Genomic DNA, 22597 nt, shown 5'->3' with positions numbered 1-22597 from the left:
GCCGGGGATGATACCCACAAGGAAAAGATTGGATGTTTTATACCTGTTGGACCCTTAGAGATACATCCGAAGCGATTGAAATTGAGACTTACTTGACATGAGGGGGGAGATTCGCTACACATAGCGAAATTGGCCCTGATGAATGCGATGCAGACTGCTGAGATCGACGATACGAGAACCTAAGATGTTTGTTTTGGTCCAACTCAACCGTGATGAAAGGGGAATACTTGCCAGTCAGTACCAAGTGTGAGACCAATACGGAGCTCTCCATTAGGACCCATCTCATGATCTTCAGGTTCATTGCGAAAGAAAGGGGACCCATCATGGCCCAGAATTGAGTGGGCAACACGGCCATCGAAGATATCTTGATATATACCCAGCTCCGGATGCCGGTCAGGTAATGTACGCCACCGATCAAGGAGATCCTCCATCCCAGGTTCCTGCAATAACTCACGAAGCTGTTCGCTGACGGATTTGAAGGCAAAGCGGATTTTTGGCTCACGTCCCTTTGCGCTCCTCTCTTTCGTGTGTGTATTTTCATCATTTTCGAACAGGGGGATAGTCCTGTTGTTATGCTCGCATTTGGTACAAAGTGCCGGTGTAGTTTCAAGCTCGGGGTAGACTTCCTGGCATGCAGGACATATTGGGAGAACTTGAAAGGAAGGTTCAACAGACATGTGCGAGTGGACAGTCGTTAAGGTCGTGGCGGAGACTGTAGATGGATCCAGATGAAAGTTTGCAGCGCTGAGGATAAGTTGAACTATGGACAAAATGGCCCCTATGATTCGGAATGGGACATGGTGGTAGGAATGGAGCCAGATGGCCAAAAGGTAGAGAATTCGAATGGGTGCTAAATAATGAGTTGTGGAATAGGATGTCCGGGGCCATGTGTCAGCATGGGATGAGAAAGGGTCTGGGGAATTCTCATCCACACCACCCGACCAAGAGATAGAGTGGATCAAAGGTATGGGAGAAGGGACGGTAGAAGACCCAGCCTGAAGGGTGGCCTCGTCTAGAGGTGCAGATCCAGAATCGATGTCAACGCCACTGGAAGTAGACTCCTTGTCGCTGGGTGTTTGGAACCCATCGTCATCTTCGGCCGAGTCATCATTGCCAGGCTGTATGGCCTCGAATTCCAGAGATAAGTTATCGTTGTGGTCATTCACAAATCCGGGTAAGGGCGGCACCAGAAATACATCTGGCTCTGAATTGTTAGATTCAGGTTGCTGGGGAAATAAGCCACTTCCGAACTTGTTGAACATCATTTCGGTATCATCAGTATTTGAGCCAGAAGCTGACATCGGTGGGCCAGTTGTCATCGGTGAGTCAGCCGTCATCAGTGAGCCAGATGCAGACACTGTTAAGACATCCGAGTAGCGTTGATGGCTAATCTTTCGCCTTTCAGCATTCAGATGGTCATTCCACGTCTTGACGTGGAGCACCTTGCCCTCGATCCCACATCTGCTGCAGTGACACCGCTAAAGTTTTGAAACTTACATATATCAGATTCTTCAGCACAAAATAGCCAGCTACCTTACTTATGGGCATTACAGACTTGTGCCCATGGGTTGCTTAGTCGTGTGAGTGAGATCTGTCGACAGTGAAGACGTGGGGGGAGATCGATTGTGGAGATGAAGGGGCTCGGCAGTATCCGAAAACCATTTCGATGTGACAAGCATTTCTCGAAGTTTTGGCATCAATTCAGAGCTGATGTGGTCCTTACCTACATGTAATGTATGCCTTGACGGTTCCAAGATGATCAAATTATGTCTCCGATACATTTGCATCAAATTCCAAAGTGCGACAAGCACTTCAGTCGGTGTTGAAGAACGTACATCCAAAAATTCTATGAACTAATGTGCTCGAGATGGACCAGGTAGAGATGCGCGAGCACTTGAAAACATCGCCTCAAACTTTAAACTAAGGCTCATCCCCTTGATGATGCTCCAGCATCGCTCAGTACATCATGCTTGGGATCCAGACATGCCATGCGCGAGCCCAATAGCATCATTTCGAGATTGTCCCACGGGCCTGAGGGATCTGAGACAGGGACGTGCTGGTCCCTAGGGAGGTCGACTTGAAGGCGGTAGGCAGGGTTAGTCTGCACGGCTGTAAGGTACTTGGTAAGATAGTCTCGGAGAGCTTGAATCAAGCCGTCCATCTGGAAATGGGGACAGTTTTACATCAGCGCCATGTCAGCATGACCCAATATATTTGTATACTGACCAGTATGTTGTAAGATATAGTTGCCCAACCTCCGATGGGGTACCCGCCATATTCAGAACTTTCGCGTGCCATACGGAGTCCAATTGCACGCGGAACGACCTCAAAATTGACCATCTCCTTGTGAGACCCAGCACCGTCGTTTGCTAAGATCCACCAACCCTCAGAAACCCACAAAGGCGCATCCACCTCTGAGGTACCTTGCCAGCGCTGATGAACTAATTCCGGACTCATGCGTTGACTGATGTGTAGAACACCATCACAAAGAGGCAGTGGCTCAAAGAAAGATTTGAAGTGGACTGCAAAGATGGGCTTCGGTGCCTACGACAAACTACTTCATTCCTTCGAACTCGAGAACAATATTAATCCATCGACGTACCTGAGGATAGAGGAATTTCGTCTTGCGTGATTTTATGACAATACTATCTTTCAGGCACTGTCCGGTAGACTGACAGATACTGAGAACATCTCGTTTCCAGCCCACTGGGAGATCGGCACATGAGCATCCATCTCCCTTGAAGTTATGAAGATTAAAACCAACGTTAAATCCATAATACTTACTATCTTTCGTGTGCTTACCAGATGTCCATTGTATTGATATTCAGATATGCTAACCCCTTCCCTATCACGGAATGATCTGTTCGTGGCAAGTATGGAGTGCTGCAGCAGTATCCATCAGCATGAGTTACCAACGTGCGTCAACAACATCACTAGTGCACACAATAAGGTTGTTTGGTTTTGAAAGAGAGTCATTTGCACGATGAAACAGTGTTGATCGTCCTCCTGTCATCGACGAGCCTCGTCAAATGTCAAATGTAGACTCAGTCGAAGAAATCCTCTGAATAAAAGGGACTTGTGAACAAGACGAGTCGACATCAACTAATTTCGCCATAAAGCGGCAGCGCTTGGTCCAGGATAGGGCAGGAATACTGCAGAAACGACGGAACAGAACAGAGATATGGCAGGCACGTGCACAGCTCTGTTATATCCAGGCAAATACTCAGCTGTGATTTTGCACGTCTCGTAAGTTGAACCCGCACCTGCTCAGGGGCCTGGGATTTCTCAGGGGACAGCTCAGGATAATACTGATTCTGCATTATTTAGCACGGGAATTGTACACAGGATAATTTTACTCTAAACGCAGTGATTGTTATTTTCTGCTGTTCTAATTTTTCCTGATTCTTCTTGGTCTCACTCCCAGCTGCTCCTGGATACTCCTGGATACTCCTAGAAGCTCCTGGGAGGGTCCAGGAGCAGCTAATGGAAAATACTTCTTGGGTCTCCGAAAGTATTTTCCATTTTTCTCCATCATTTCTTCCTCAATTTTGCAAATAATTATATGTCCTGAAAGCACTTTAAAGGCACTATAGTGCCTGAATTTTTTTGATTTTTTCCCTAAATTCTTTTTTTCAACTTTTTAGAGACCAAAATTTTCCTCCCACTGCTCCTGGCACATTGCATACTCCTCACCACTCCCAGCCGCTCCTGAACCCCCTCCCAGGAGAACACTATTGGCTCCAGGAGTGCCCAATCTGCTGTTTTGTCTCCCACATGCTCCAGCCACTCCTGATGCTCCGGAGCATAACAGACTTTTGCTGATGTTCCGGTAAGCCTTTCGGTCTCGCTGAGGGGAAGGTGTTGTGACCTTTGATTGCTTTCGGTGGGTGGGATCCTGATCGCTTACTCAGGTCATTTCTAGGTTTCTTCAGTTGTTTCCTTGTCCCTTGTAACCTCTGCTCTTGTTCCCCTTGTTCCTCATTGTCCTTGTTTTTCGTTTTACCCCCCTCCATCCCCGTTCTCCTGCCTGTTGTACATTACTCTGGATCGTCTTCAATTTCAAGAGGTTCTGGCATTGGCCAGGACCACGCTACCTTGTTGCATCTCGTCCTGCGTGCACACAAGCTGATTGTCAGGGCACACCCACCTGACCCGGCTCCACCTGGCCCAACCTGACCCGGTACCCCGCCGGTCCACCCTTCCTTACCTCCTCCCCCTTTCCCTTCTTCCCCCCTCATCCTCCCCTCCTCAGTTTCTCCTTATCCTACTTCTCCTTTATTTCTACATGGACGACTTTCTCTGTATCAATGTACAACTGACCCATCTGCAGCGTGCCCACCATGTACCTGGCCCGGGCACCTCGGGCGACTCCCCACTGTGCCCAGCATATGTGCCTGCACCGGATACCCTCAGGATCTCCCATGGAGACACCCGGGTGGTTACAGCTGTGTGCGAGGGTGACGTGGCACTCGTCATGTGATCCAAGCTGCATGTATATAAACGAACCTGAAGTGGGAACCGAAGAAGTAGCCTTCTTCTCAACTTTCCACTTCAGGTAAGTAGTACAATATTTCTCCTTTAATGATAATAACAACTTTCCACTTCAGTCTAAGTGGCCAGGGACCACTGTCCCACATCGGGCCTGTCAGTACGCACACCCAATCCGCCCCCCGCCAGGCTCTCGGTCCCGGACGCTATACCCAGACCCCCTCGACCCTGGACGAGTCCCTGACACTGATCTCCATTTCTTCATTTGGTAGCACTCCAGAAAATCACAGCATGAAATGGGAATCAAGTTCATTGACATGTCCCCCATGTAGGACAATCATGAAAGGACATTGCTATTTGCCACTATGAAAAGGGAGGCCTCACATTGCGCTGAGGAACACTCACAATAATTTATTTTGTCTTCTAGACACTGTTACTGTGGTGCTGCCAAAGCTGCCATCCTGGTTGCAAATGCTGACACCTTGCCCCATCAGACTCCTCCAGCCCTCTAAGGGTTCAGTTTCGCTACAGGATGCGATAATCCAAGTTAGGCTTCATGGAACTGTATGATCGTGGTGGCGGAGTGTAAGCAATAAGCTTACATAAGCGTAGAGAACCATATATAAGCTAGAACTTTTGTTAGAACTGGGCAAGGGTGGACGATTCCAGAGGGGAACCGGAGACTTAGCAAGGAGGGACCTTGGCCTCAGCGACTCATGCGGAGCGCTGTGCCATTGCTGTTTGTCCATTTGGTCCTTAATTTCAGAGGCAGCGAGCAGGAAGTCTCTAGGGGGCATTTCAGGTCGATTTTAGACTGAAGGTCCAAAACAAGTATGTACAAGCACCTGTATATAATAGGGAGACGAAAGCACAAGGGAAACAAAGGGGGTCCGAATTGGAACAAAGGCATCTGAACAGGAACAAAGGGATGACAGAAGCGGAGCAGTACTGAAGGTCATGGGTCAGAACCTGTGGTACATCCGAAAGGAGATAGGGAGGGCGAAGCCCAGAGGGGCAGGAGGATGAGGTGAAGTGGGGATGATGACTAACTGGCTAGAATGGAGAGAAGCAGCAGTCCAAATAAGGATGAGGGGAAAACGCGAAAGATACATTACAAACAGCGAAAGTGCCGAGTATGATCCATGGAGCTCGGAGGTTACAGAGGTTACAGAGGTGGGGTTGAAAGTCCAAGGAATGTCTGAGTACAGGGTACAGGACAGCAGCGGAAGGTCGTAACTTGCTGGAGGTTTGGTGGAAGAGGGTCAGAGGGAGGAGAGAGAAGAGAGGAGTGGAGGAGAGGAAAGGTGTCAGGTCTGAAGGTGAGTATCTGTGAGGTCTTTGGGTAGCTCAGCACACAAAGCCATAAGTGATACAAGAATGTGTATTTTATGGTGGTGTGTAAGCAGTTACCCGGAGGTTCCCGCTTACCCACGTGACTATATGTATCTAATTTACATATGACTCGGGGTTCGGGGCTATTGCCCTGACATTCTCCCCCCTTGCATTGCATTTGCGACGCATACAAGGTTGATAGTGAAATAAAACAAATTTTTAGTAATTGATTTACATTGAGTTTGGAATTGTCAATGAGTGTTTTCGTTGTTGCCACTTTAAAGTGGGCGATTTTATACATGTCAGTGAAGGAGAGAGGAAAGGTTTGAGAAGTAAATGAGTGTGGGCCATTACTTTGAAGTGAATGGCGATACATGGGTATCGCAGGGAGAAAGATAATGGAGTTTGTCGAAAATGAATTTCGACCCAAAGGTTGTATGTCTTTGGTGTTCCTCACTTGTTCCATGAGGGTTCATGTGTAAGTGGTGTTTACACATGAGTGGTGGTGGATGTGGGTCTTTTGGCAGAGTGGAGATTTCTGCAATTGTTACTTGCAGTTCCTCACATACAGTATTGTGTGTGGGGCCTTGAGTTGGGGGAAGGTGTTTTCATGGGCACCTTGATGGCGTATTACCGTGTCACTTTCCCCTTTTCTCAAGGGTGGAGTCATTGCCCTGGAGGAGGGTTTTCCTCCAGGTTGTTCATCTGGACATCCGATTGCTGTGTCGGATGCGATGATGTAGCCTGGGCTACATTGTCGGGCTGTGGGCTCGACGAAGTGGGCGCTCCCTGGGTGGGAGCGGGTTGTTGTGTTCCTGAGCTACTTGGCTCAGGTGTGGAGTACGGTAGGTCTACCATTCTTCCCATGGGGAAGGGTGGTCATTGGGCTGGTTGTCCAGCGCAGAGACTTGCGTCTCTTTCCCAGTATTTGGAAGCTTTTGCTTCCCATTCTGCAGTTCTTGCAGCACGTTCCTCAGGAGTCCTGAGTGGTTTGAACTGGGACTTTAGATAGGCGGCTTTGCCTAGGCTTTCCCAGGAGATTTTTCCCTTATTCTCTGGGGAATTATACTCCTCCACAAGTCTTGCAATACTCGGGAGTCCCAAGAAGTATTTCTCGGTTTCCTTCACTTTATCGTGAAGGGTTCTGTGTACCTTGCCGCTTTTGAAGGTGGCTTCGGCCTGTTCGTACCAGTGTACGAATTCTTTCCCACTCACGCTTGTCCACCAAGCGTATGCGGCGTTGTGTGCCGCTTCTGACCCCACTATTCTCCTCATGGGGAAGTTGGGGTCGAATGTTACATCGACTGGGGCTTTGACTTTGCCGAACTCGTTGAGTTCGGTGGTCTCGTATAGCATGTGGACACTTCCCTGCAGGGTAGCTTGCCCATAGGGTGCTGAGGTACTCAGCGGCCTGCCGCCTCTGGCAGTGGTCCCCATTTTAGGGTCTGCCATCGGTTGCCTACCACTCTCCCTCTTCCCCTCGACATGGGTTTGCCCTTCTGAGGGTGGGCCCTTATGCAACCTGGACAGGGTCGCCTGCCCATGGGGTGGCAGGATAGTCGGTGCCCTGCCCCTTGATGTGCTAGTCCCCATGTGGGGTCGCACCTCATGAAGCCCAGAACTGTATCCCCTCCCCCTGACCTGGGAGGCCCCCGTCATGATGGGTTTGGCAGTGAGGTCTGCCAGTGCGCGTGACTCTCTGAGCTCGCATTTCAGTAATTCAATCTCCCTTTTTTGGAGATCGACTTCTCTCTCTGTGTCTTTCAGAGAGTCGAAGATGCCCTCAGCATCTCTTTGTGCTCTGTTGTATTCACGCTGTAGGAGAAATAACGGCCACACTATGGAAACCCATTATGGAAATATGCCAGATAAATCACAAAACCTCATATGACAAGTAGATATGAGAAAATAGAAGGACCTGAATTTTAACGAATTTTATGAATTTTTACGAATTATTATGACTATACATGATAAATCGAAAGAAAGAAAAATAGCAAAAATACTTCAAGCTTACCACCAACGAGATGGAATTCTCGGGGGAATTTATAGCAAATATTAAACCAAGAATTAGGACAATCGACCAAGATTTGACTATAAAAATAATCAGAGAACCTCCACGGAAACTACTTTCCCACATCTGCACATGTAGCCAAGGATGAAAGTATCATGGAACAAAGATTCCTCAGGAACTAATGCAAAAGTCAAAGTCGTGTTTATAATAGGAAATGTAGATGTCCACCAAACGGAACCAATGAGAGTAATTACAGGGGAAACTACCCATAAACGACGGAGATATGACTAAAACTCCTGCAAAACGAGGACAATGTCTAAAAAGCAAGCACGAAGATTAACTAGTAACGACCGAGACAAGCTTGATAGCCCATCAGAAAGGAAGGGATCTAATCTTAATCCTCCCAAAGTTTCATAATAAAAGGATCATACGTTAATGAGATATCCAATAATGGGAATAGCAACATCAAAAGTCCGAGCTCAGGCAAAAGACGATGTTTGCGTAGGATCCATAATTAAAACATACAACGAAATTTACACAGAAATTATTAAAAATAGGGAACTTTAGTTATGCAAATTTTCAGCCCAAACGGTCCAGCCGTTGTGAAGTTATACCCATGACAGGAATATAGAAATCCGCATCATGTATAATGACACATGAGGGTGGCAATGCACAGGGAACCGGCTGTCGGAACCGAGATCCGCACTTCAGCAGATCGCGAAGACCAATTTCCATCCAAATAAGGAAGAGCCTGGTCAAAACAAAGCATGGAAAGTGCAAAACAACCTTAGATCATGAGGGAAAAATCTGAAATAAATCACAGAAGCCCATATGAAAGAAATAAACACCTGCACATATCATAAATCCCGAACAATTAAACGAAAACGGCTCCCGCATACGAACGACTATGGGAACGATGCACGTGATTACCGAATGTGTGCGTGAAACTTTGCTAACTCAACGAATACCAGGAAATAGAACACAACCTTAGTACCATTGGAAAGGTGGGAATAAATAAAAATTTATGATACCAAGAATGTGAGAAAACATCCAGAAATGAATGAGATACAAGGACATGAAGTTAGAAACCTGAAAACGCGCAGGAAGACAGCTTCAAGAGGTCCAGAGTCCTAAATAAAATAGATAGAAATATGATATCTTCAAGGACAACCTACTATAACAACCAACAATACATATGGAGGATTAGGATGTGATAATACAAAGGGGAATCAGGGAATATGAACGAAATTCACGAAAACCACTAAACTACGATGGACCATGGCGGGAATTTTAGGGAACGATGTTCTAATGAGGTGGAGAGCTATAACACATTCATTTGAGTAATTCTTGACTACTAGCAACTTTTTCTTTCAGTTTTAAACCTGAATAATTCACTCATTTATCATTTCAGTCTCATTTTAACTAAATGTCACTAAATAAAATTGGAATAAATCAGCTGAAGGTCTCAGCACAGCCATATGCATAGTAATGCGAAGTTTGAATTCAGAATCATCGAGTCATAGCAAATTTAATGGTATATATAGGGAATTTGAAATAGGTAACTGCGACAAATACAGTGCAGCCAAATTCCAATTAACCATTAAAATAGCTTAGGCGAGGGAGGACAATAAGAATTCTAGGTGCAGTCTGACTGCAGTAGAACTGCAGTTCAGCGCAGCACAAGTGCAGTAGAACTATAGCATGAAAATTTCATTTTTATTCAGTTTGAGAAAAATACACTGTAAATAAATCCTGTAAATAGAAGGTAGAGCATGAAAAAGGAAGGCGACCCAAGGAGTATAAAAGGGAGACCCTTTCTGCGACTTTTCACCCCCCTTAGAGAAGTAAGAAAATAGAGTATTATTTTTCTCAAGCATTTCTGGTTGTCACTCCAGTGCGAAAAAGTGATATACAGTTAAGATTGCCACTGTAGTAAAAGGCAGCAATAAAGGAGAGAAATATTAAGTAGATATTTCAACAGGAGAGCTGGTTAACACTCCAGATTTCAAAGTGTAAACACAAAACAGTTATTTTGCTACTGTTAAAACAAGCAATAAAATAAGACAAAAATAAAACAAACTCAAGGGACACTCCAGACACAATCCGAATCCATTAACTGATTAGAATCTTTGAAACTTCACCAAGTAGAAGATTAAATCCAAATTAAACAACGCTACACGGAATTACACCTAGACAAATTAAGAAATTTCAATAAAGAAACAGCTCCGCAGGGCTCGGTTTATCTGTAAGTCAATTCCCAGGAACTTTAAAACTAACCCATAAAAATAGAATTAGCCCAAACACTCGGATTGGTACTATATTTACAATAAATAACACTAGTACCTTCCCCATCCTAACTAAAGAACCAGGGAACAGCTTGGTGGTGGTCTCGTTTGAACCTCCCAACTGACCTTCCTTCGTTCTCTCCTTCAGCGCCTCCAGTGGGCGCAATAGTCGCAGGTGTCTTCTGACGCCCTTGAGTTATCAGACTGTGCCTGTTTGGACGGTCTGGATGAGCTGCTGTCGCTCCCTTGTCTCCCTCCTATGAGGGACTTCATTTCTTTCAGCTCCTCACAGAGCTGACCTGTCTGAGCAGCTACTGCTGATGCGATGGCTGATTCCCAGCCTGCATTTGGCTAGGGTGTTGTTGGACCTGGGCCAAATTGGCCGATCCAGGGGTTAATCTGGCCAGGGAAGTTCCCTGGGGAGTATGCCTGGGGCTGCAGCAGCAAATGCTGCCCCTGGAATGGCGCTTGTTGTGCCATCGGTGCAGTTTGCACTGCGTATGGTTGGAAGCCCCTCTGAGGAGGCTGAGGGTATGCAGTGCCTGTTAGCAACATGGATGGTTGTTGGTTCGCGGCACTCATTTGTGCTGCATGTGTCGTGTAGTCCATGGCGCTTATCTGCGCCTGGTGTTGTTGTTGTTCCGGGGAGCCTTGCTCCCCGGGTTGTTGTATTTCGATATCCGGTGGCTTATTTGGATCAAACCGAGGGTTGCCTCCCCCAGAGAACGACATTTCATCGTTATGTTTCTCATGGTGGTGGGAGGGGTTTTCGTTCTTGCATGCGTGGGATTCACCACAGTTGTGTGTTCTTTTGCATGTGAGCCTGTGGTTCACATGGTCTAGGCGAGTTACTCGCCTAGCCCATGTGATCTCTAGTACATGGTGTGGCTGTCCGGGCGAGTTACTCGCCCAGAATTTTCCCACGCTCTTGGCTGTGGGCCATCGTCCCTCGGCTTTACTTCCTCCGCCTCCGTTTTTGGGGGCGTAGTGATGCCGATAGTTCCCTGTCTTCTTTGATAGGGAGTTTTTCTGGTTCCCTTACATTTTGTAAGGTGAGGTACTCGTCCAGGTGGATGAGGTTGTTGCAATTTCCTAGGGGTTCCCATGTGGTGTCCCCTAGTTCCCATTTGACCTTAAACCAGAGTTCTGTCAGGGTCACATCCGGGTCAAGGCGGTCCGGGCGTAGTGTCCGGTGCTGAGGACCTCACGGGGGGTGGATCAGGCGTGCATACTGGCAGCCCCGATGTGGGACGGCGATCCCTGGCCACTTAGACTGAAGTGGGAATGTTGAGTTATTATTAAAAGGGGAACTATGCTACTTACCTGAAGTGGGAATGTTGAGAAGAAGGTTACTTCTTCGGTTCCCACCCCAGGTGTGTTTATATACATGTGGCTTGGGTCACATGAGGTCCGCCACGTCACCCCGCATACAGCCGCAGTCACCCAGGTGTCCCCTGGGGATCCTGAGGGTGTATGCTGCACGCACGCGCACTAGGTTGCGCCCTAGAGCCGTCCGGGGTCATCCGGGCTAGGCATGTCGTGTGCCGTCGTGGGCAGGTCAATAATACATGGATATAAGGGAAAGGTCGTCCATGTGAAGTAGAAATAGAAATAGAAATAGAAATAGAAGTGGAAGTGGGAGAGGGATAGAGGGGGAAGGGGTATGAAGGAGGGGTGCAGGGTGGAGAAGGGGAACTGGGTGAGGTGGGCCCGGGTGGAGGTGGGTCAAGTGGGTGTGCCCTGACAAGTTCGTTGTGAACCCATGCATGGTTTAGGATTTCGCAAACTACTGCTTCGCGATCGGGGTCTTCCCCAAAATCGTAGAATATGTTTACTTCCCTATTTGGGAAGATTTCCTGGTCATTCGGCTTGTGAGGTACGAGCTGGGATACGTGGAATCTTGGGTGGATTCCGCATTGTTCAAGTTGTGGTGGCAACTTGAGGACGTAGTTTGACGTCTCTGGAAATGTTTCCAGAATTTCGTAAGGCCCTATGTATAAGGGCTTTAGTTTTCCTGCCCTTCCTTTGGGTAGGTTCAGCTTATCTGTGGATAAGTATGCAAGCTCGCCTTTTCTCAAAGGCAGGTCCGGGCGTCTTTTCTTATTTGCCTGGATTGTTTGGGCAGTGCGATTGTGTATTATTGCATCATGTGCTGCCATGAGGTTTTCCTTCGCTTTTTGGGCAAAGTCATTTACTCCTGGGTAGTCCGAGAGTGGTGCTGTTAGGCACATCTTTGGCATATGGCCGTAGATTAATTTGAACGGGGCAAATCCTGTCGATGTGTTTGAGCTCGCATTGATTGCGAATTCCGCCATCGACAGTTTCGCTGCCCAGTCGCGTTGATCTGGTCTAACCATCACACGTAGTATTTGTACTACTTTTTGTATCATTCTTTCCGCTTGGCCGTCGCCTTGCGGGTGGAATGCAGTTGTGAATTTCAACTGCACACCGAGTATTCGGTGTAGTTCGCACCAAAATTTTGACGTGAATTTCGAGTCTCGATCTGATATGATTGAGTGTGGTAAACCGTGGAGTCTTACAACTTCATGAAGAAATATGAATGCTAGTTCTAGTGCATTCGTTGTTGTCTTTATTGGAATTAGGTGGACATTGGACATCAACCTACAAATGATTACCCAGAGGTAATCATATCCCAAGCTTGTTGGGAATGGACCTGTGAAGTCCATGGCTATTGACGACCATGGTGTCTCCGGGGTCGGGAGTGGGTGAAGCATTCTGGGATTTCTCCTGGTGCTTTTCTTTGTCGTTTGACAAGTTCCGCAAGACCTACAGAACTTGTGGGTATCCTTCCTCATTGACTTCCACCAGAAGTGTCAATGGAGGGTTTCCACTGTTTTCTTGGATCCTAGGTGTCCAAGTGTTTCGTGGATGTTCTCGAGGATTATTCCTCGAATGGACTTCCTTTCATAGTTCCCTTTCGGGACTACTATTTGGGTCATTCCTCCTTCTCCAAGTCGGGTTATCAGCCCATCTTTTATGGAGAAGTTTTTGAAATTTCCCGGGTTCTCTAGGATTTCCCGGTGGATCTGGCTTTTCGAGTATCCAGATTTTATTGCCTCAATGAGGTCTTTCTCTTTGAATTGTTTTCGAAGGTTCTCTTCTGGAATTATGATTTCTTCCAGATTTTGGGCACTCCCCCCCTAGAGTTTCCTCTAGGTTATCGCTCCCCCCTAGAGCTTCCTCTAGGGTATTTCTCGTGTGTATCGCTGCGAGTCTCTTTCTCTCTGAGTTTTTACTCAGGGTACTGCTTAGTAGCAGTTCTTCGTATTCCTCGATTCTGTCGGGGATAATGTCTTCTGCATTTTTGTCCAGGTGGATGTCCGCCAACACATAGTCGTCGAAATGCAGATCCTCGTCCGTTGACAAGTCATAGTATCGTGAGCGTGCATCTGCCACTTTGTTCTTGTGGCCTTCCATGTATTTTATTTCGCAATTGAAGCTTGCAAAAAAGGCTTGCCATCTCAGGTGTCTCCCTGAGTTGTGGTTTTTCGCTTTGAAATATTCCAAAGCTTTGTGGTCCGTGATTACTGTGAATTCACAGCCTCCCATGAGGTCGTCTTGCCATCTCATGAGTGCTTCGAGGACGCCCAGTGCCTCGAGCTCATAGGCGAAGTACCTACGTTGTGTGTTGGTGAACTTTTTGGACATGAATGCAGCCAGGCAGCAAGTTTTCCACCTTTCACCTTGTCCAATTAATGCACCCATGCCCACTGGGCATGCGTCTGTTATGACCCAGACGTGGAGTTTGGTCCTCTCTTCTTCTGAGAGGCTTTCCGGTGGGTTCCACTGGATGGGCTTCAGGATCGGAGCCCTGCATGCTAGACGTTTGATCTCGTCAAAGCATTTCTGGTGGAGTGGTGTCCACCTGAATGTCTGCTTGTTTGAGCAGATTGTTTGCAGTGGTCCTGTGTAACCGCTGACGTTTGGCATGAATATCGATAGATATTCTACCATTCCCAGGAATCTTAGGACTCCTGTGTGGTCTACTGGCTCTCGCCAGTTGCGGATTTTTCCATTTTATCCGCTTGGGCGTGGATGCCCTGTTCGTCCACACGGCTTCCTAGAACGTCTAGGATTGGGGCAAATGGCTGGAATTTTTTCCGGCTTATGTAGAATTTCGCCCCTTTCAGGTGAGTGAACAACCACAATAGTGCTTTATTGTGGTTTTCCACCGAGCTTGTGCTGGTGAATATATCGTCGAACCAGACGTGTAGGCGTCTGCCTACTTCTCCTCATAGTTCCCAGGTCAGTGCGCACTGGAAGGTGCAGGGAGCGTTGCAGTCTCCTTGCTGCATCGTGTTCGAGTTGTACATCCCGTGGGGCGTGGAGAATGTCGTCCTATGGACGTCATCTGGGTCCACACGTATTTGTTCGTACGCGTCCGACATATCGATCTTGGATCGGTATGTTGCTCTGGCGACTGATTCTTGGATCAGTCGCATGTCTGGCATTGGTGTGACATCGAGGATCGTGTTTGAGTTACGATTCCTCACATCTATTACTGTGCGCAAAGATCCATCTGCTTTGCAGATGCACAGTAGCGGGCATGCTCGCTCGCTGTTCGCGGGATACCACCATCCTGCTTTTACATAGCGATCTATTTTGGTCGCTAGTGCTTCCTGCAGTGCTGCAGGACATCTCGGGGTGTTTTCCCGAAATTTCTTGTTCAGATCCTTCAATGGGATTTGATGATTCACCTCCCTCAAGGGAGGCATTTCTAATGGTGCTGGCACCATTACGGTTTCGAATTTTTCTCTCCACCACTCCCTGAGTGTTTCGAACTCGGGGTTGTTCATGGAGAGACCTTCCAGGTGTGGTATGTCTGGAAGTTCTAGTCCTTCCGGACTAGGATTGGGCCAACCTTCAGGGTATTTTCTTTGGATTACCCTGAGGTGTGTTTCAATCCCGCCTCCCTGTCAGGGGGGCTTCTTTTTTGGTTGTTCTCGAGCTCTTGCTCGAGTTTTCCATCCATGTGATCTCGTCACATGGTCTTCACTTATTCCAAGGGTGTCTATGTTGCCCTTGTTCACCATTCTCACTTTGTGGGACCGGAAGTCTAAGCTTACCTGGTTTTTGTTTAACCAGGGGGCGCCGAAGATGGCGTCGTATCTGTCAATGTTGATTACATCGAAGTAGTGTTTTTCTACGTGGCCGTTGATCTCAACGTCCATGTTTGTTCCGAACAGGATCTGTGATCTTGTTCCTTTTGTCCCCATTTGAAGGACGACTGGGTTCTCCAATTGGAGAATTGGGATGTGGACCGCACGGACAAAGTCCGGCGATAAAGTGTCCGTTTTGGCTCCACTATCGAATAGTGCATAGGCTTTTGTGCCTGCTATTTTTATGTGAGCTGTTAGCGTTCTCTTCATTGAGAGCGGTCTGTTTGCGGGGTATTTTCCTGCGTCTTTTGAGATGCGGAATTTCGCATCAAACAAGGGGGACTGGGTTTCGATGGACTTTTGGTCCTTCTTCCCTTTGTCCTTGTTTTCCTTGGGTACTTTGGTGTATTTCCCCAAGGCATCTTTTCTTGGTGCTTCCACCAAGGCTTTGGCGACTTTTTTGTCTGCCGTGTTTTCTAACTGGTGTGCTACAGCCAGTTTGATTTTGTAGTTTATGTTGTCGTGATCGACGACTGACATTGGGCCCATCCTTATGGTCCTGATGTTGACTTCCTCACCCTCTGAGTCGGGTGAGTATTGAGGTCCTTCGTATGGGTCCTCTACTTCGAAGCTTGATGCTTCGGAGTTACCAGAGTTGTTCTCTGGTTTCTCATCTGATGAGCCTTTTGACTCTTCATCCGTTGAGGTCGCGATCTCCATGGCAGCTATGCACCTTGGTTTTTCATCGCCATTACATTGTGTCTTGGGCAATCTTTCGTTTGCCCTATTTTGCCGCATTTGCCGCAAATTGGAACTGACTTTTGGTCAGTTTTCCTCGAGTTTTTCGAGGATGTATCCTCTTTCCATCTGGGTTTCAGCTCTTCAGCCTTTTTTCCTGATGGGAGGACTCTACCGTGGCTCGTGGTTGCCATGGTAGTTGTTCGGGTATAGTAACCTGATTTGTAGGCTGAGGACATCTTCAGCCCGTCGATTATCTTGTCTACACGAGATATTGCTTTTAACATCTCCTTGTTTGAGGAGAAGTCTGCTCTGATTCTATCATGAGCAATCATTTCCCTCTTCCATTCGAGGGGAATGTAGTTTAGGAACCTGGTGTTGAAGGACGCCTGGGCGGCGTCACCATCTGGGACGCTGCTTTGGGCAGTTCTAGGTAGAACTGTTTTAGGCCTTTTTCTGCTTCATATTTGACGTTGCGGTACTTCTTTGTCGCATTCAGTGCGGCAGAGGCTTTAATGAAAGTTCTCATCAATATGTTGAGAACTTCGAGGAACATGCCCTCATCTCCTCTGAGGAGAGTTTCATCTCGGAGTCTAATTCCGAGGTCGAACGCGGGCCCCCCTAATCCACGAATCAAGCAGTCCAGGTGGACTTTATCGAATTGGGGCCTTTGCATCCTTGCGAGGCGAGGAATCCCAGTAGTTCTGTGAACCACTGCCAGAACGATTCCATGTCGTTCTCCCCTGACCATTTCTTGTCAGGGAATGCCGGCCCATTCTTTAGGGCTTCAGGCTTCACTCCTTCTGGGTAGGGAGTGAGTATTCTCACTTCGGCCATTCTTATGGCCTTTTCGTACCATTTCTCCAGGTACTCTTCTTGCTCCCCTGCCTTCATGGGGTCGCTATCCAATGGAGATCTCTCCTTTGGGGGGGTTTTTGCTGGGGGAAATCTTCCTCGCAGCGTTTCTTTGGTTTCAGGCGAATTTGCCTGAAGTTGTATTTGTATTCTCTCATTGTTTTGAGAGGGTGTGATTGAGTTACCTCTCTGTTCGAGAGGTCCATCATAAGTGGATGTTTGGCCGAACCTTTGGTACGTGCCGATTCTCCTCCTAATCTCTGAACAATGCCTTCTTTCAGCATTGTCTTCTCCTATCCTTGGGAGAAGGATCTCCTTAGCGTCTCTGTCGAGTCGCTGATGATATTCCAGTGTGCTTTGACTGGTGGTTCTTTTCGTGAATTTTTCACGAGTTCTATTTATGTCCTGGACCATGGTCCAGGGGTGTTTATTTGTTTGCTGATTTTTTCAGTCAACGTGTCTATTGCGTTGGCCATTCTTTCTAGAGTTATCTCTAGATGAGCTGTACTATTATGGTTCATTTCCTCGATCTTTTTTTGGATCGAGTTTATTGCGTTTATTATGCGCAATTCCTGGTTTTCCAGGAGGAAGTTTGGTTGGGTGAGCAGAGACTCTCCCCAGTTGACATTTCCGCTTCTGGGGGTTCCAGAATGGGTTCTTGGAGTGAACACTCCATGCTCGCTTTGTTTAGGCGAGGCCATTGCGGAGGGTGCTTCCCTTTCATAGAGGGGTCTGTTTGTTGGTTTTTCCTTACTTTTACGTAAGGCTTCCTCAGCGAACTCCCTCATTTCAGTTTGCCTCCTCTTCATTATCTTGGAGACCTCCTCCGAGGTTGGCGACCTTGCCTTGTCTGGCATGGTGTGTGGGAGTGTAAACTGTGGAAGTTCTTTTGGAGCTTCCGCGCTCTGGGGGATCCTGCTCTCAGGGCGTATTTTTGTGCCTTCTCGGGCTTTTAGCCTGAGAAGAAGTTGGTCTTCACTTTCCGTCCTCCATTCAGACGGAACCTGGAACAAGTCCAGTAGTTTTTCAGATAGCCGACGTGGGGGCTCTTCCCTTTGTTTCCCTTTGTCTGCCTTTGGGGCTTGACTTGGGGATGTGAGGGGGGACTCCAGGGGATAGTGGGGCCCTGTGTTAGAATGGGGCGGATTCGGACGACTCCGGAGTGGAATCGGAGACTTAGCGTGGAAGGACCTCGGCCTCAGCGACTCAGGTGGAGCGCTGTGCCATTGCTGGTTGTCCTAGGGGTCCCTAATTTGGATCTAGCAGAGGGAAAGTCTCTTGGGGGGAATTCATGTCGATTTTGGACTGAGGTTACAAGTTACTATGTACATTGTATATAAGGAGGGGTCCGGAATCAAAAGGAGCGAGGGTAGGATGAAAGGAGACAAAGGGAGATGGAAAGAGGTACAACACCGAGGGTCAAGGGTTTGACTCAATGGTGTTTCTCAAAGGAGGAATGAAGGGCCAAGGCCCAAAGAGGAAGGAAGGAGGTTGGGAGTGGGGAATGGCTAGCTGACTGAATAGAAAGGAAGCAGCAGCCCAAATAGGAATGAGGGAGAATAGCGGAATTGAAATGGACAATGCAATAGTTGCAAGGTCCGGAGTAAGTCCGGAAAGTCCGAACTCGGAGGTTAAACTCCAGAATATTGGCAAACGTAATTAAATGGAATGAGCTAACCAATACAATGGGTATAAGCGGAGGTGGGGTCAAAGTCCGAGGTCGGAGCTAAGACCGGAGGTTCCGGAGATGGAGATGCAAACGGGATTCCGGAGCAGAGGTCCGGAGTCGGGAGCATAGGTGTTGCATACTTGTCTGGAAGGTGTCGAGGTTGGGGTCGGACCCGGAATGTTCCGGAGTCGGACCGAAGGTGGTGTTGGAGCCGGAGGTGGGGTAACCTCTTGGGAGTCGGCAAGGAGAAGGTGACGGAAGGGAAGTAGGGCTCCGGAAGTCGGAGTTCGGAGTTCCGGGAGCCCGGAGCGGAGGTCAGGATTGTATGGATATGACACCCTGGAGTTTCCTGCGACTCTATCCGATCAGCTTTTTGGGCTGATTGTTCAGCGCTTACGTGTTTTTTGTGCAAGTCGATCACCTTGTGTGGAGGTGAGGGATCTTCCCCAGCTTGGGTTAGATCAGGATGTTGTGGAGTTCTGGGGGTATTTGGCCCCGCACTTACTCCACGTAAGTTTCTAAAACCTTCAGGGACCAGCCCTGAGGTGGTTGCTAATGCTGGATCATGTTGATCCTCGTCGTCATCCAACAATGGCTTTTGGTTTGAATCTCCCATCATGGGAGATTGCAGTTTCTTAATAAACCGCTCGTTTCTTTTTAGTGTCACTGCAGATGTGACTTTGCCCTTGCGGGCGTGTTTAGGCGCCATACGTGCTACCGAGTCAGAAGTTAAGATATGTAGTTGTTGTGGGTTGTGTTGTAAAACACACCTCATACACTTAAAAAAGTGTGAGGTCTTTGGGTAGCTCAGCACACAAAGCCGTAAGTGATACAAGAATGTGTATTTTACGGTGGTGTGTAAGCAGTTACCCGAGGTTCCCACTTACCCACGTGACTATATGTATCTAATTTACATATGACTCGGGGTTCAGGGCTATTGCCCTGACAGTATCAGAGTGGACAGGAGAAGGGTAGGAGAGTGACGGAAGGGTGGAGGTGTCATGAGGAGTAAGAGGAGGAGGGTGGCAAGAGGAGTGATGTTCAGTCTGAGGTGAGTATCAGAGTGGACAGAGATAGGGTAGGAGAAGGACAGAAGGGTGGAGGTGGCATGAGGGGTAAGAGGAGGGGTGGTGACAGGTCCGAAGGTGAATATCGGAACGGATGGCGGTAGGGTAGGACTCCGGAGGTGGTGAAGATGGGGGTCCAGGAGTCGGATCGGGATTGGGTATGTATGGATATGACAACCTTAGTAGATAGGAAAAGCAGAGGTCTTGTATTTACACCCCTAGTGTAATATCGAGTTTGACTTTGGTTCAGCAACTTTCGATTACCCTAAGATTTTGTGAGTCCCTTAACCACCTGAACTCAATCGCTGGCCTCTGCCGACGTTAAGGTCCCTCACATTTTTTTTTGCTACCTACACACTCTCGATCTACACCAATCTAAACTGATCTAACCCTCACTTCCGAATCCCAAGCTTAAGGCTGGCCACCTTAAGCTTTACCCACCTCTAACAACTTTAGTTGCAACGCGATGATGAACCTGAGGAGTGGTCAAGGCTATGTCCCACTGGTGAGCTGACGTGGTCGATCAACCTCAGTAGACGCCCTGGCACCAGAACCGGTTACTAACCAACCTATTGTGCATGATGGGAGCCTGTCAGTAGAGAATACCGAGCTGCCTCTCAAGATACCTAGTGAACAGGACAATCTAGTTACAACAAAAGGACTCGATCTAGATGTAGGACAAGCTAACAAGAACGAAGGATATGAGACATATCTGGTGAGTAGCTTTCCAACTTTAAAGAGCACAGGGCTAGCAGCTCCAGGAACCGACCGACCCTGTCAAGAGTGCGGTTTTGGCAGCTCTGGGGACCAGCCCCATGGAGAGCATGGAAATAGCGGTTACAGGGACAAGCCCTGTAACGTCCTCTCATTACTATATGGAGGACTTCTGTCTCATGAAAGATACTTGCAGCGCTGAAGCTAGCGATGCCTCGAGTGGAGAAGAAAACATGTCCATTGTGAGTGACTCCAATCTACACACAAGGTACTGTGGCGAACCAGAACCACCCGTTCCCCAGAGTCCTCCCTCTTTTGATCCCTTTGCCCAACTCAACGTGAAAACACTCTCACTATCGGACGTACTCGCAATGCCCGATGAGGCTCTTAACAAGATACTTCGCTTTAGAGAACAGGTAATCAAATACAAACCTGAACCATGAATGCCAGATCTGTGGACTGATACCCGTTCTGATGCTGGAAGCACCCGGCTATACTCAGCCACGGAAACACATGTTGAAGTGGCATTCCGATGCCCTTTGTCACCATGGTCATTGTTCCCTTTTATGGGAAGTTTTACTGCTTTGACGCTTTGGCCTTTGTTCCATTGTGCCACTCAGAAATGTATAAGTCCTTCTTATCCTGTACTGTATCTATTACTATCTAATGACACTGTGATATTGTGCTCAGAGGATCGGGCTGCAATGCCATGATAATAACAACACAAACACCTCACATGTTGTAACGGGTCTATCCAACTACTGTACCCATGCAACCAACTACTGGTCATGCATCACACTGGCCTCCCGGTCCGGCCGAAATGATGGTCATGTCATGCATCACACTGGGGGTGCGGTTGAACAGCCCATGTCATGCAAATTCCTTGGTGGCGGCTCAGTGGCTATGCAACTATATTTCAAATGCCCTTTTTAGTAATATTTATATTAGAAGTGAAAAATCTTCATCTCCTCCAAATTGTGTGTCCGCCTTGCTTGCATTCCATGGCCAAGATCCAAGCTGAGGCTAGAGGAAGGGAGCATGGTGATATCATCAAGGGTGCCAGAATTACTGAGAGATGCAGATGTAATTTGTAAATTTGTTTGGATGACGGGACTTTGAACCAGAGAAACCCAGTGATGGACAGGGTGTGTCTGGGAAAGTAGGATCCGATAAGTGCATTTGGGATACCACTGGACAGAATGGGCTCATCTGTATAAGAGCAGACATGTCGTGCAAGAGCAAAACCATCCATACTTAGGTGCAAAGAAATTTTAAAGGGAAACTCATTTTCAAATCAATCACATTTATTCTGGCTACCAAATGTGACCATCAGCATGTTGGTTTCCTTTTGGATCATGCTCCCACGGTCAAGGTCACGTGCCTGCTGGTCGGGTTGTCACGCATCAAAATGAGCTCCCAGTTCATCACCTGGCAGAAATTTTGTGTCACGCTTGGTATGCCCCAGTAGTTGGTCACATGGGTACAGTAGACTCGCAACAGGAAAGAGGGGGGATAAGGATCTCACTACAAGTCAGGTCTGAATGGGTATATTGGTCCTCTAGGGTGTGGTGCTGATACTCTCTAGCTACTGTACAGCGGGTCCCAGAAGAGTCCGATAAAACAAATAAGGAAAGAGCATCACATGACGACAAGGAAGTGGAAACATCGGGCTCTAGACACCGGAAATGGAATCAGAAAAATAAGGAAAAATAGGAAAGTGTGTAAGGAGTGTGAGGGGATATAGGCTACATGTGATGGATGTGAGGTGCTTGCTGAGGGTAGTAGAATCACGGGATTTGGCTCATTTATGGTACACCAGAAAATCCCTGTGACAGTGTCCACATCAACAGAGAAAGGAAAAGGACATGAGATACATTCACCCACCCCACCACCCATACAATCAATGTGTCATATCCCGGAATCCCGACCCCGCACTCCCACCACACCACACCTTCCTAACAACTTCACCATCCCCTACACCATGCCTCCCCACTCCCCAAGTCACCTTCCCTCCTGACTGTCTCAGCTCCAGTCTGGTTGTGGCACACCGAACCTTGGCCACTCCCATCCCGGAAGCTCGGTCCCAAGTCGGAACATTCGGAGACCCCAGATTTGCTCCGATATCCTGATGGACCTCCGACATCCCATGACATGCCCTTAAACCTTTCCTCCACCCATTTCATTTATTTGAGTCACCTAACATCCTTCGGATATGCAACTCCGCTTTCAGAGCTACCCGCATCCTTCGGTGATCTCCCTCACGTTACCACTTATTAGTCACCTTCCATTCTTAGCATGACTACCTTCTTCCTTTTCAT

The 22597-nt window shown here is 47.7% G+C and overlaps 2 protein-coding genes across 2 annotated transcripts; both read right to left on the bottom strand.

Moving 5' to 3' along the window:
- Positions 1-203: 203 nt before the first annotated feature.
- Positions 204-1301, bottom strand: EI90DRAFT_3121965 (uncharacterized protein; the record flags this gene model as incomplete). The annotated part of the gene is made up of 1 exon (XM_039063450.1): positions 204-1301. One exon carries the CDS (start codon positions 1299-1301, stop codon positions 204-206), a length of 1098 nt encoding a protein of 365 aa, XP_038917623.1.
- Positions 1302-1927: 626 nt separating this feature from the next.
- Positions 1928-3013, bottom strand: EI90DRAFT_3121964 (uncharacterized protein; the record flags this gene model as incomplete). Its single annotated transcript, XM_039063449.1, has 5 exons — positions 1928-2161; positions 2227-2544; positions 2603-2737; positions 2803-2883; positions 2945-3013. The coding sequence occupies 5 exons, from the start codon at positions 3011-3013 to the stop codon at positions 1928-1930; spliced, it is 837 nt and encodes a 278-aa protein (XP_038917622.1).
- Positions 3014-22597: the final 19584 nt, after the last annotated feature.

The sequence above is a fragment of the Cantharellus anzutake genome, assembly GCF_015039405.1.
Source record: "Cantharellus anzutake strain C23 chromosome Unknown EI90scaffold_17, whole genome shotgun sequence".
Lineage (NCBI taxonomy): Eukaryota > Fungi > Basidiomycota > Agaricomycetes > Cantharellales > Hydnaceae > Cantharellus > Cantharellus anzutake.
This window is presented reverse-complemented; position numbering and strand designations above follow the sequence as displayed.